Source organism: Nipponia nippon, unplaced genomic scaffold (genome assembly GCF_047370975.1).
Source record: "Nipponia nippon isolate SJK-2023a ecotype South Korea unplaced genomic scaffold, ASM4737097v1 scaffold_2, whole genome shotgun sequence".
In the NCBI taxonomy this organism is placed as follows: Eukaryota; Metazoa; Chordata; class Aves; order Pelecaniformes; family Threskiornithidae; genus Nipponia; species Nipponia nippon.
This window is the reverse complement of record NW_028262336.1, coordinates 45,641,029-45,653,887: the sequence shown is the minus strand read 5'-3', so window position 1 is coordinate 45,653,887 and position 12,859 is coordinate 45,641,029. Positions and strand designations below refer to the sequence as shown.

Below are 12,859 nucleotides of genomic sequence, written 5' to 3'. Positions count from 1 at the left end.
ACAGCCAACATGTCTTCACTAAGGGCAAATCATGCCTGACAAATTTGGTAGCCTTCTACGATGGGTTTACAGCACTGGTGGGTAAGGGAAGAGCAACAGATGTCATCTACCTGGACTCATGCAAAGCATTTGACACTGTCCTGCACCACATCCTTGTCTCTAAATTGGAGAGACATGGATTTGACAGATGGACCACTTGATGGATAAGGAATTGGCTGGATGGTTGCACTCAAAGAGTTGCAGTCAACAGCTTGATGTCCAAGTGGAGACCAGTGACGAGTGGCATTCCTCAGGGGTTGGTATTGGGACCGGTGCTGTTTAACATCTTTGTTGGTGACATGGACAGTGGGATTGGAGAACTGTCAGCAAGTTTGCTGATGACATCAAGCTGTGTGGTGTGGTTGACACACTGGAGGGAAGGGATGCCATACAGAGGGACCTTGACAGGCTTGAGAGATGGGCCCATGCGAACCTCATGAAGCTTAACAAGGCCAAGTGCAAGGTCCTGCACATGGGTTGGAGCAATCCCAAGCACAAATACAGGCTGGGCGGGGAATGGATTGAGAGCAGCCCTGAGGAGAAGGACTTGGGGGTGTTGGTTGATGAGAAGCTCGACATGACCCAGCAACGTGCGCTTGCATCCCAGAAAGCCACCGTATCCTGGGCTGCATCAAAAGCAGCGTGGCCAGCAGGTCGAGGGAGGTGATTCTGCCTCTCTACTCCGCTCTCGTGAGACCCCACCTGGAGTATTGTGTTCAGGTCTGCAGCCCCCAACATAAGAAGGACATAGACCTGTTGGAGTGGGTCCAGAGGAGGGCCACAAAGATGATCAGAGGGATGGAGCATCTCTCCTTTGAGGACAGGCTGAGAAAGTTGGGATTGTTCAGCCTGGAGAAGAGAAGGCTCTGGGGAGACCTTGTAGCAGCCTTCCAGTACCTCAAGGGGGCCTACAGAAAGCTGGAGAGGGACTTCTTGCAAGGGCATGTAGTGATAGGACAAGGGGTAATGGCTTTAAACTGAAAGTGGGTAGATTTAGATTAGATATAAGGAAGAAATTCTTCACTGTGAGGGTGGTGAGGCACTGGAACAGGTTGCCCAGAGAAAGTGTGGATGCCCCCTCCCTGGAAGTGTTCAAGGCCAGGCTGGACAGGGCTTTGAGCAACCTGGTCTAGTGGAACTAGATGATCTTTAAGGTCCCTTCCAACCCAAACCATTCTATGATTCTATGATTCTATGTTTGCAAAGGGAGCTGACAGTGTTTAGAGCTGGTGAAGCATCAGTTAATATAGTCTTCAACAGAAAATTTTGAGGAAACTGTTTAAGATATGTGAGTGCACAAATTTGAGATAGGTTTGAAAAGTTATATTATCTTACATCATTCAGACTCACATAGGCTTATTTCTTTAATCCACAGAAACTTCATAGTGGTGACAGGACATATTGTGGAGAGCTTAATTAGCTTCTACAATTAGTGCTCAAGCTTGCAAGGAAACAGGAACAGAGCGTTGAATGTTTTACTGAAGCCTAGGATTAAAAATGGCTATATTTATTACATGTAACTTGGATCTTTTCTGACCATGTTGCATTTCAACTGACGGATGGGATTTCATGGAGCAAAAGCTGACCAAAAGCAATCAAGGAAAGAGACAAATCTGTGATTGAATAATTAAAAGATGAGATTTGAAATCATATTTTGAATTTGAAAGGGAGTATTTTACAAGTACAGCTGAAAAGGTTGATGACAGAATTGGAATTGAAAGCAGTCACCGTTCCCTCTAACCCCTCTCCTTGGAAGACAGAGAAAGGTTTGGCTTTAGCCCATTAGACAATCTGGGGAGGAGCAATCTAACAGGTAGACTAAAAAAACAGGGGAGAAGCCTACTGATGTCCAGATCTTGAGAGAGTGCCTGGTATTTTTATGCCACTGTCAAGGAAGAGAGATCATTAGATACCTTATGAGATAACAATATTTGAATGCATGTGTACAAATTGGATTGAAGCTGTTCTAGAGGGTGATTAAGAATTTAAATCTCCTGTTACAGACCATGCATCCAGTAAATTTAGAGGTGAATGTTAAAAAGAGGGTTCTCTGATATAAAAAGAATAGTAGTAGATTTTGGTAAAGGCGTAGAAAGAATCTTGAATGAGAAATGCTGGGAGAACTAGGACAGATTGGGAGGAGAGGGCATGCACACAGATATTATAGAGAGAGAAAGTAAATTCTCTCTTCTTAAATTCAAAGACCAAGCTATTGCAAGTCCATTTTCTGAGTACATTTCCCATCTGCAAACCATGCCAACTCCTGGAGGTAACAGAAGTGGGGTCTGGCCAGCATGACATCCAACTGCCTTTGAATGATCAGATACCAACATATAGCTGTGCTCGCTGGGATGACTAAAGGGGGAAATTGAATTCAAAACCGTGGGCTCACCCTGTATGATTTAACGTACCACGTTCTCTTCATAACACAAGGAAACAAGGTTCCCCACAAAAGTGAAAAGCAATACAACTAATTAGCAATTAGCCTAAGGAAATCCTTGTTGCAAGCTATTGTTCCCACTAAGGATTGAAGTCAAATTTTAAGAGATCCTTCTTGCATAAGTAAAAAAGAACTACGGCTACAGAAATGAAAAGAAATTAAATGACAGTGTCGTGGTTTAACCCCAGCCAGCAACTAAGCACAAAACAGCTGCTTGCTCACTCCCCGCCCCCCCCAGCAGGGTAGGGGGAAAAGAATTGGAAGGGTAAAAGTGAGAAAACTCATGGGTTGAGATAAGAGCGGTTTAATAATTTAAATAAAATAAAATAAAATAAAATAAAATAATAATAATAATAATAATAATAATAATAATAATAATAATAAATTATAATGAAAAGGAAAATAACAAAGAGAGAGAAATGAAACCCAAGAAAGACAAGTGATGCAAATGAAAATAATTGCTCGCCACCAACCGACCAATGCCCAGCCAGTCCCCCAAGCAGCTCCCCCCGGCCAGCCTTCCCCCTAGTTTATTGCTGAGCATGACATCATATGGTGTGGAATATCCCTCTGGTCAGTTGGGGTCAGCTGTCCCAGCTGTGTCCCCTGCCAGCTTCTTGTGCACCCCCAGCCTGCTCGCTGGTGGGGTGGGGTGAGAAGCAGAAAAGGCCTTGAGGCTGTGTAAGCACTGCTCAGCAGTAACTAAAACATCCCTGTGTTATCAACACTGTTTTCAGCACAAATCCAAAACATAGCCCCATACTAGCTCCTATGAAGAAAATTAACTCTACCCCAGCCAAAACCAGCACAGACAGTTATATACTCTTATTCTTTAGGACACTGAGAAACTTACCACCTTAGGAGCAGATCATTGGATCAAAGTAGTTGATTTTTGTCCGCATTACCTATTGGTGGTCCAGTGGTTTACTTCAGGTTGAACCTGTGTTCTGGGTTGAACATCTCCATTGTTCACGTGGCTTAAACTGTTATTTTGAACTTGTGTGCCGTGGTTCTGGGGCTGGAGCTCTGTAAGCACACATCTCCTGTGGGGATTCTGTCCCGTTCCCCCTGGAATGAGCCTACTTTGTGCCAAATCAGGGGGCAAGAGGATGTGTGGGGATGTGAGACCACTCTGCTGCTACTGAAGTGCATATATAGATACCTCCAAAGTTAACCTGTCACTGAGTCTTCATGCTTTCCTCTAAAGAATGGTGGAGTAATCAACATCCCTTACCAAAGGCAAGATCCTCAATTAAATGACTGATTGGTTTGCTTTAATTAAGTAGGGCCAAAAAATAGTTAATGTGCTCATATTCTAATGGCAGTAATTTCTTTGGAAAAGCAAATGAATGCCCTCTTTCTTTCAGAGATGGCAGTGTGAGTGTTCATGTGGAGAGACTGCTGAATCACCTTGTCCATAGATAATATGTTTTAATGTCAATAAACTTATTCTGATGTTAGCTTTTTAGATATCACTGATACATTTAAGAAATGGTATTCTGTGGAGACAGAAATGTATAGCTTCAGCTTGTAATCAAGAAAGAAATATTTTTGTTTACTCCAAGCAATTTGAGTTTCAAATGCTATATAAAAGCATTTTGATTGTCACTCACAATATTAGGTTAAGTAGTAAACTAATCTATGTTATTCAACTAAGCACATGAAATGTATCTAAAGGGAAAACACGTTATGGAAAACTGATTAAGTTTTAAGAAGAAATTACCTACTTCAACTTGCTTATTTTTTCTAGATAGAGTTGCAAAGTGTGTCTGGGAAAAATCTCTATAATTTTCTGCTCTAGAATTGCAGGTGTGTTGAAACAATTATTTTAAAGACAACTACATTTCTTAAAGTTTTTTTTTCTTCTGTAAATTCGTTCACAGAACCACTTGGTTTCTGTGGAATAAGAAGCATAAAACCACACAGGAATCAGGTATTGGTTTTTGCTCATTAAAATGTTGATGCTTCTGAAATATTCATGAATACAGAGAAATGCTTCATGTTTCTGCCACTTCATTTTTCAGTATGTTTTTTCCAGGTTACCTTTTGCTCAGTAAGCGATGTAATAAATAAATAATTAAATAATAATAATAATTTTAATAATTTATTAATAGAAACAGAAAGTAAATATCACCAGAAAATAATATCGACAGAAGTAGATAGCAATAGAAAATATAACTTAAGAACAGGTTTTAAAATATAGTGGGGCTAAATATGAAAGGATAAGCCATGGGTGTGGTGTTTGCTTCAAAATTCGAAATTAGTATGCTCTTGCTAGTTTATATTTAAAATCTTTATATTGATTTAACTTGAGATGATAAAATGTATGGAAAACTGCTCAGCTTAAAAGGCTATCAGTTCTGCTTACTTGGGGAGTTATAAGTTAATCGTTGTGAAAGTCTGAATGGATCTTTAAAATCTTTGAAGAATAATTCATTGATTCCATCCAGCTGTTCAAGGCTGTATATGATGGAAATATCTAGTTCAGATTAATCCATGTGAAGCAGTAGAGTATTAAAGTGAGAGCAAAGCAAGAAGGACTAATTATAGAAAGTAGAAGCCGGGCTCCAGTCAGATTAATAATAAGTTTTAACTGAATTTTCTTTTTAATTTAATTCTATAAAAAAAGAGAATGTTTTCCTAAGGAATTTCACTTTCTTAAGATTACACTGCTTTTCCTGCAAAAACTATAGTTTTATTGAGTTGGAAAACCGTAGAATGTAGAACTGCAGAGTAAAATTAATATTCAGAAGTTTTTGAAAAACAAATGAGCTATTTAAATTAAAAAAGAGTTACTAAATTGAAAAAGAAAAGAACAAGTAATGTATCAGAATGTTCTGTTCTTCCTAAGAGCCTTGCAGAAACCACAGTGACGATAATTCACTCCTGCACACTATATTTGAATATTTGTTATAGAACTATGATCGACTAAAAATGCATAGTCAAAGGTATCATTTTTATAGTCTTATTAATGAAAAAAAAAGAAAAAGTAACCACCTGCTTCCTTTCAAGAGTCTATACATTGCAAATCGGGCCCAGCAAAATTCTCTCTAATAGAAGCCTCTCTCTTTGTATCCAAAATAAGATTTAGTTCACTGTTTAAACTTCATGTATGTACAAACGCAAGTCCAGGCCCAGTTAGTTCTAAGATTGCCAGATTTACTGCTGTATTCCCTACAGTACAACAACTGTTTTGGACTAAAATTAATTGATTAATAATTATTTGGTTTGGCTTAAGATAACTAATTAGACTTCATCCTGAATGGTCATGTAGCAGGTTGCTTTGTCTTGGTCAGTTGTAATTAACTGAGCTTTTTTTTTCCAAACAGATTAACATTGCCAAGACATTTTTTTTCTTACCTTTAGCCCTGAAGGTCTTTGCGTCTCATTGGCATCATATCCCTCATCTAAATAACGTAGGTGAGAGAGTTGATGGAGGACGCTGGTGTTTTTCTTGCCCTCAGCCCTGGGAATGTGCTTAAGCCAGGGTGCTTCAGTATGGCAAATACTTGCCAAGATAGATTTAAGATTGGTCACTAGCCTGGGTAAAATTAAGGATAGGAACAAAGACAAGTCTGTTTGCTTGACCAGAAATGCTTTGTGACCCTAGAGCTGCCTGAACTAAACAGGGAACAGATGGAGGAAAAGGCCATGGCTTGTGGAGGCCCCTGAAGCTAGCCATGTCCCTAAGTACTTCCACTCTGCTGCAGAAGACCGACATTTTCCCAGCACAAATTGAAATAGCCACAGAGAATCAGAACAGATGCAAATCCAATTTAGTCACCTTTAGGTCCTCATCCCCCTGGCTGAAAGAAGGAGCAATTGTGGAAAATCTATTAGAAACTGGTACACTACAGTCCAAAATACAGGTAGAAGCTAAGTATTATCTTCCACTCTTTATGCTCTGGGGTGTAAACCAGTTGCCTACTGAGTGAAAGGAAATGTTTCCCCTTGAATTTCAACCAAACAACTAGATGCTGTGTAGTGATATTTTTCATCCTCCTTTGAATCATTTAGCTTTGCACGTAAAGACTGTGGTGTAGCTTCAATCTGCAATTATAAGTTTGTCACTGAATAGAGAGGAGAATTTATTACTAAAGTGCAGTGATGAGTTACCGCAAAAGAGGACTGAAGTCATCACTGTAAGGCTTATAGTGAGAACAGGGACTGCGTGACAAAAGGAGAAAATTTCTCTCAGTTAATCTTTTGTATCTTCCTTTTTTTTTTTTTTCCCCAGCCTGGCCAAATGCTTTTTCTTTGTTCAGATACCTTGCACACTGAAAGCTGAGTGCAACTTGAGAAAGGCCGGGCATTTTTAATGCTTGCTGATTTTTGTAGAAGCAATTGGATGCTCATTTTCCTGTGTGACTTACTGTAGCTAGTACTGGATTGCAGTGAGGAATCAACAGTTACAAAAGATAAAGAATCCTGATCCTGTTAACAATGTTTTCATAAGCAGAAATGTAGTTTTACAAAATAACAAAAGGTAACTACTATTTGAGAGAAAAGGTGAGTTGTACTGTCATCCGATTTTAGTGAAACTAAAATACAAGTCTATGATACAGCTTGTGCTGAATAGTTATGCTGAAAAATAATGCATTCATAAATTGTTTGGATCAAAATGAGCAGCAAAAGTGCACTGTTTGTGTGCTTTTCTTCCACTCAAATTAATTGAGTAGTCTACATGGAAAATACTATGTCAGTCCATTACTTCCCGTCAAATAAAATAATAATTTAAAAACTTTTAATTAATAAATAATAATAATAAAAATGTAATAATACACACACACACACACACACGTATTTCTTGCACCTACATAATTTGTCAAATTGGCTTTGCATCTGCCAAGGTGAAAGCTCCAGTGAAGTCTGGGGAGCTTAGGGAAAATTTAGTCAAGCTAGAAGTACAGGAGCATCAAACATAACTTTAGATTTAGGCAGGGTTGTTGCTTGAATGAATATGGAATGAACCCGATGAGCTACAGTGTGAACTGTTTAGGAAGAGGAGCATAGGGAAGTCAAAGGCAGTTTACCTGGGAACTTTCTAAATACAGTTACCTCCATTAACTTAACATTGTTCCTGCACCATGTGGCAGCATCTTTGCCATGGAAGGTCCTGATCCACTGAACAGGTCCAAGGTCTTTTTCCATAAAGAGGCCTAGTAGGGAGGAAGCATGCTCCTGGAGAAAAGGCTCTTTTGTCTGTATGCTGATTTATGCTGATTGGTATATTAAAAAGCCTTGGCCAATGAAGTCAAGAGCAGTGATCTGGGCAGGAACTGGACGGTAACTACATTCAGAGCCACTGGTTAAACTGTGTTGTAAACTGACACAGCTGTACGCTATGAATGTATCCCAGAGCCATCCAAGCTCCAATATGTTCCTGGGGCTGAATTTCCCTCCTCTTCCTTCTCCCGTTCTCCACAGACACATACACACAAGAAAACAACCCGCAAACTGTGAATGAGATGTTTTTGAGAGTAAAGGCAAGCAAAAATGCATTATTTTGCCTGTGTCAGCCTCTGGATGTGTTTCCAGTGACAGTCCATCTACCCTGTCTTTGCAGTAGGGAGGGGACACCTTCTGTCCTGGCACTGGGAAAGCTCAGAGTTCATGAAAATTTGCCTTTCACACAAGCCCAATAGACACTTGATCCTACTTACAGTCCAACTCTTTAACCAAGGAGTATTTAACCGAAATGATTTAAGTGTGTAATAGTAATTTAAATGTGTAAAAATAGTTAAGGGAGGCTTGTAAGATTCTGTAGGTATTCTAACACAAACAGGGTTCTTATACTTTCAGAAGAAAACTAAAGGAGTTGTTAGACATTTTGTTGTAGCAGCTGAATGTTTTGGATGGTTGGGCAGAACCCAGACCCATCTTCTAAAAAAATTGGTTTTTGTTCCCAAGGTCTTGAAATTATGAGGGAACAAGAAAACTGAAATAAAATGCATAGTATTATGAAATTAGATGAGCAGTTTAATTAAAAGCAAATTAGCTAGTCATTCCTTGGAAGTCTGGGCAACATGAATATACCAGTTTGCTATGCAATAGCAGTGAGCCTTAAATTCAAAATCCTCCTACAGCAAACATCCTTTCCCCTCCAAAGGAAAGGACAGTTCTCACAAGCAAAGCAAAACATGTTTTAATGAAATGAGTTTGCTGGACAGAACTATTCCATAATTACTAAGCAGACGACATTGTGATTAGGTCTCATTATCCAGAGTGACTGTTTCTTGAGAAACTCTCTTTATGAGTGGAGTTAGTTCATGGCATGTTGTCTTACTGAAGCACACGGGCCCACTAGTGCTCTATTAGAAGAAAAAGAGCTAATTCTGTTGGTCAGAAAATGAGAGAAGTAATTCAAGGACTTTTGTTTTCACTTTTCTATGCCTTCCATTTTCTTTTCCTGTTTCCAGTCACCTCTAATACTAATACATGGTAATAAACGTGATAACATTTGATGGAGCTTTAAAAGTTCTCTGTTGTCAACTTTTGTCTTCACCCTGGTCAGATCTGGGTACTCATGAAGTGGAAGAGATCTTATAATAATGCAGCAGAGTTTTGCCCCTAAATATCATTTTTCTAGAAGACAGTTATGTATGCATCCCCACGTGTTGAATGAGTGTTTATATTTTGGAAAGGTCATAGAATTTGAAGCCTTAATCTGAAAGAGCATCCTCTAATCGTAGGGTCTTCTCTAGGGACTTTGCTGCGGCTCATTTATTATGCTTAGAATGGGCACGATATCATGCTGTTGGAGGGCGGTATGAATATCTATGATGGAACGAAAGCCACAATACCTGAAAAACAATAATCTTTTAGAAATGCATAGCAGCATATGGCAGATTTTTTAATTGTAGTAACTTGGTCATTTTGGCATCCAATATTCCCAGAGTTCCTCTTGGGGAATATTCACACCACCTTGTTTTAGGATTGCAACCAATATAACCGTATTGGAATGCTGACCTCCATAGGCTTGCTGTATAGACTGTCTGTACCCCTCTCACGGAGAGGCAGAGGGAGAGCAGCTGCTCCAGGGAGCTATTTAATGCATCTCAGCTTAGGCTTCTGTTCCATGGCACATCCTGGACTTGCCTCACTCCTCGCCTTTCCTCATCATCTGTCAAGGCAGCCGAGGACTTTTTTTTTAATGAGGAGCCACGTCTGTGAACTTGAACTGGCGTACCTTGTGTTAGGTGGTAGGAACACTCCTTTTCTGTGCATTTTGGCATCTCTGTACAATGCAACAATTGGGAATAGGAGGAAAAATCATACATTAATACGTTGTAAATAGAAGTTTCTCTGAAACTGCTAAGGACCCCATAAATTTAGTAGTTTTAGAAGAGATTAACGGGAAGAATGGGTGGGTGAATACAAGTCTAAAGATATATGAAAAATTCAGTTTTCATCACCAGAGAATGATTTATAATGTAGGTCTCTTCACTTTGCATGTGGAGAGCTGAGTGTTCTGTAATTTTCTAAACATAATTTTTCAATAATTGTCAGTGCAGTTACAAGAGAGATGAAAATACAAATAACGTGCCAGCTTTGTATTAAAAAGCCAAACAAACAGGAAATCTAAGCTTTCATTTTTATTATGGAATTTTATATAATTTTTACCTTTTTAAAATGTCAGCTCAAAGCAATTTTTATGTATCCAAAAAGCCATAAAAACCCAATTTTGCAATAAAGTTAACTTTTTCACTTTTTCACTTCTTCCTAATTCAGGTAAAACACAAAGCATTCTTAACCCTATTTTATATATTTTTGACTTCCTTTTTTCAGTAATGATCCTGCATCATGAAATACAGATAAAGCAGAAGGAGTAGGGGATGTGTGTGTGTGTGTGTGTCTATGCTTGAAGGTAATATTATCTCTGGAAGAAGGTCATTGGTAATGTAAATTTTGTTATATTTTCCATTTGATTCTGATTTGTTTATTCATTCTGAAACATTATTGTTCAATAAAATAAGCCATCTATATACAAACCTAAACTTCCAACTCTTTGTAAATAATTTAAAGAGGAGAAAATCCCAATGTAATGGTCTGTAACAGGATTAAGATTTCACTGTCACTGGATTTTTTTTTTTGCTTTTATCACTTAAGTTTTTTTACTTTCCTTTTTACATAAGATATTTGTAGTTTGGCATTTGGAATTATAATGGTGATTTAGCAAGGAGGTTATATCCAGTTCCATATTTTTTCATAGCATTATTGTAGATATTTTCTACTTTAAGAATCTTTGCAATCTTGGAGGAGTGGATGGTGCAGCAGTCATGTGGAGGTGTGCTCTAGTCATTTGAGGAGACTGGTTAGCTTTCATCTTTTGAATTTGAGAGCAGTTAAGCTGGTTCTTAATTGGTTTTGGAGGTACCCACAGTTTTGGGACCAGAAGAATGTCCTAATCCCTGAATTTGCTGACAAAACACGCATTTGGAAACCTGAACCGAGAAATCAGTTTTAGTTACTGAAAGGGGACTTCACAGAAAACATTGAAACTCTCAAAAATCACTTGCTTACAGAAATATGAGAGAATGATAGGAAAGAATCACAGCTTGCTTGCTTCTGAGAAGAGGGAGTTCAGGGACTGAGAGATGAGGAGATACACAGTACCCGTTTGACAGTCCCAGCCTTTTTAGAAACTTTTTTATTTTTATTTTGCTGCGAAGAGGCTGCCAAGGATAACAGGTTTAAGAGTTATCCCATCATGAAGTGGTTATTTATTGTAATCTTCATGCCTGCAATAGTAAATCATGCTTGGCAGCAGTAGAACGTGAGAAACAGTCCAAAGTCAATTAGCATGTTTTATTAGTATAGAATAAACTTCAGAGTTAATGGGAGTTACCCGTCATCGTTAAGAGCCTGATTTTCATCTGTGCTGAACATCTGCACGTTCAACTGAAATCAGCGGGGTTTGGGGGCACTTAATGTCTTTGCAAATAATGTGGGCAGAGAGGGGGTTGGAGCTCACCATGCGCTCCCTGCGTGCCTGCGCACAGCTCAGAGGTGGAGTACCTAACCCTGAGAGTGCATGGGAGCAGCTCTTGCAGTCCCTTTTTCTGTCTACTCAGATGCAAAAGCATTTGTCTCTTGTTCTTTCCTGGTCTGACGCTCTGTCAGTTTGGGGTCATCACAGAAAACGGGTTTTGGATTGTGCTGCTCACTGAGGCCTTTCCCCCTCCTCCTTCATTTCCTCTGCCTTGTAGATTTGGCAATGTGATATAATATGTACTTTAAAAATGCAGTGGTTTAAGTTGTAGGTTGATATGCAAATAGTTAGCAATGGTATGCTTATTGTGACATTCTGTTTTTGTTTTTCTTTCCTAGTGTAAAACTCTCTCTGGCGTCTGTGATCACATTATCTCGCTCTCTTCTGATCCGCTGGTTTCCCAGTCTGCTCACCTTGAAGTGATCCAGCTTACAAACATCAAGCCAAGTGAAGGGCTGGTAAGAAGTACGCAGTTAATCAAACCCATCATCCAGGATGAGAAAGTGCATTTTTTAAAACAAGTTGTATGTATGCAAAGGAATAGGATATTTTAGCTTTTTTTTATTTTAAAGTTTGAAAATAGTTTGATTTCTCATGCTAGTTTGGTTTCTCATGCAGCTGGGCCAACAGGGAAGTATTTTGTAAGGCTGACCAACGTATGCAAAGAGTTTAGTGAACAGGAAGAAATGAGTGAGAAGTTCTTGCCATTTATACCAGCTTCTGAAAAAATGGTTCAGATTGTCCTAGGATCTTGAAGTCTTGAAGGGATTTAAATTACTAAGATGAACTCAACCAAGAAGTTTGCGTGGGCTTATGCACAAAACCTGTCAAATTCTGGAATATGCTTCATAGTATCTCTGGGATATAAAGCTATTTTATAAGTTATTCAAGGGCTCTACAGCACTGCTGAGAAGTAGCTTATTGAATTGTATTGCAAGAACTCTGCATGCTTAATCAGGTGCTTTTAAAGACTCAGTGCAGCCATGCAATGTTTGTTGTTCAAGAGTTGACCATTGAACTTTTGTTTACTCAAGTATCCAACACCCACTGCATGGAAAAAACCAACACTGATAACAATTACAGCTCTACAACTATACCTCACTAATAATATCTCTTCCCACAATCCTTGGAGGTAGTAGAAGGTGATCAGAATACAGTTCACCATTTTTTGCGTAATGGAATAGCTTTTGCAATTTCTGACCAAATTTATTCTCATTCCATTTTCTTAAATAAGAAGGACTACTGCTGTGCTCTGCAGCAGGTTTTTGAAGTTGTTTAGATGGTGTAGTTTTGGAGAGTATTTTGGTTTGTGGGTTGGTTGTTGTTGGGTTTTGGGTTTTGGTTTGGTTTGGTTTTTTGACAAATTTGGTATGCCAAGGTATTTAGAG

The 12,859-nt window shown here is 38.9% G+C and overlaps 1 protein-coding gene across 6 annotated transcripts in view; it reads left to right on the top strand.

The window, feature by feature from the left end:
* The window catches only part of CNKSR2 (connector enhancer of kinase suppressor of Ras 2), a 219,820-nt gene that overhangs the window by 79,338 nt on the left and 127,623 nt on the right, over window positions 1-12,859 (top strand). For all 6 annotated transcript variants that reach the window (XM_087757718.1, XM_087757720.1, XM_087757717.1 and 3 more), the window contains exon 6: window positions 11,810-11,929. In XM_087757718.1, the coding sequence (XP_087613844.1) occupies window positions 11,810-11,929 (120 nt within the window). The remainder of the gene's footprint in view (window positions 1-11,809; window positions 11,930-12,859) is intronic.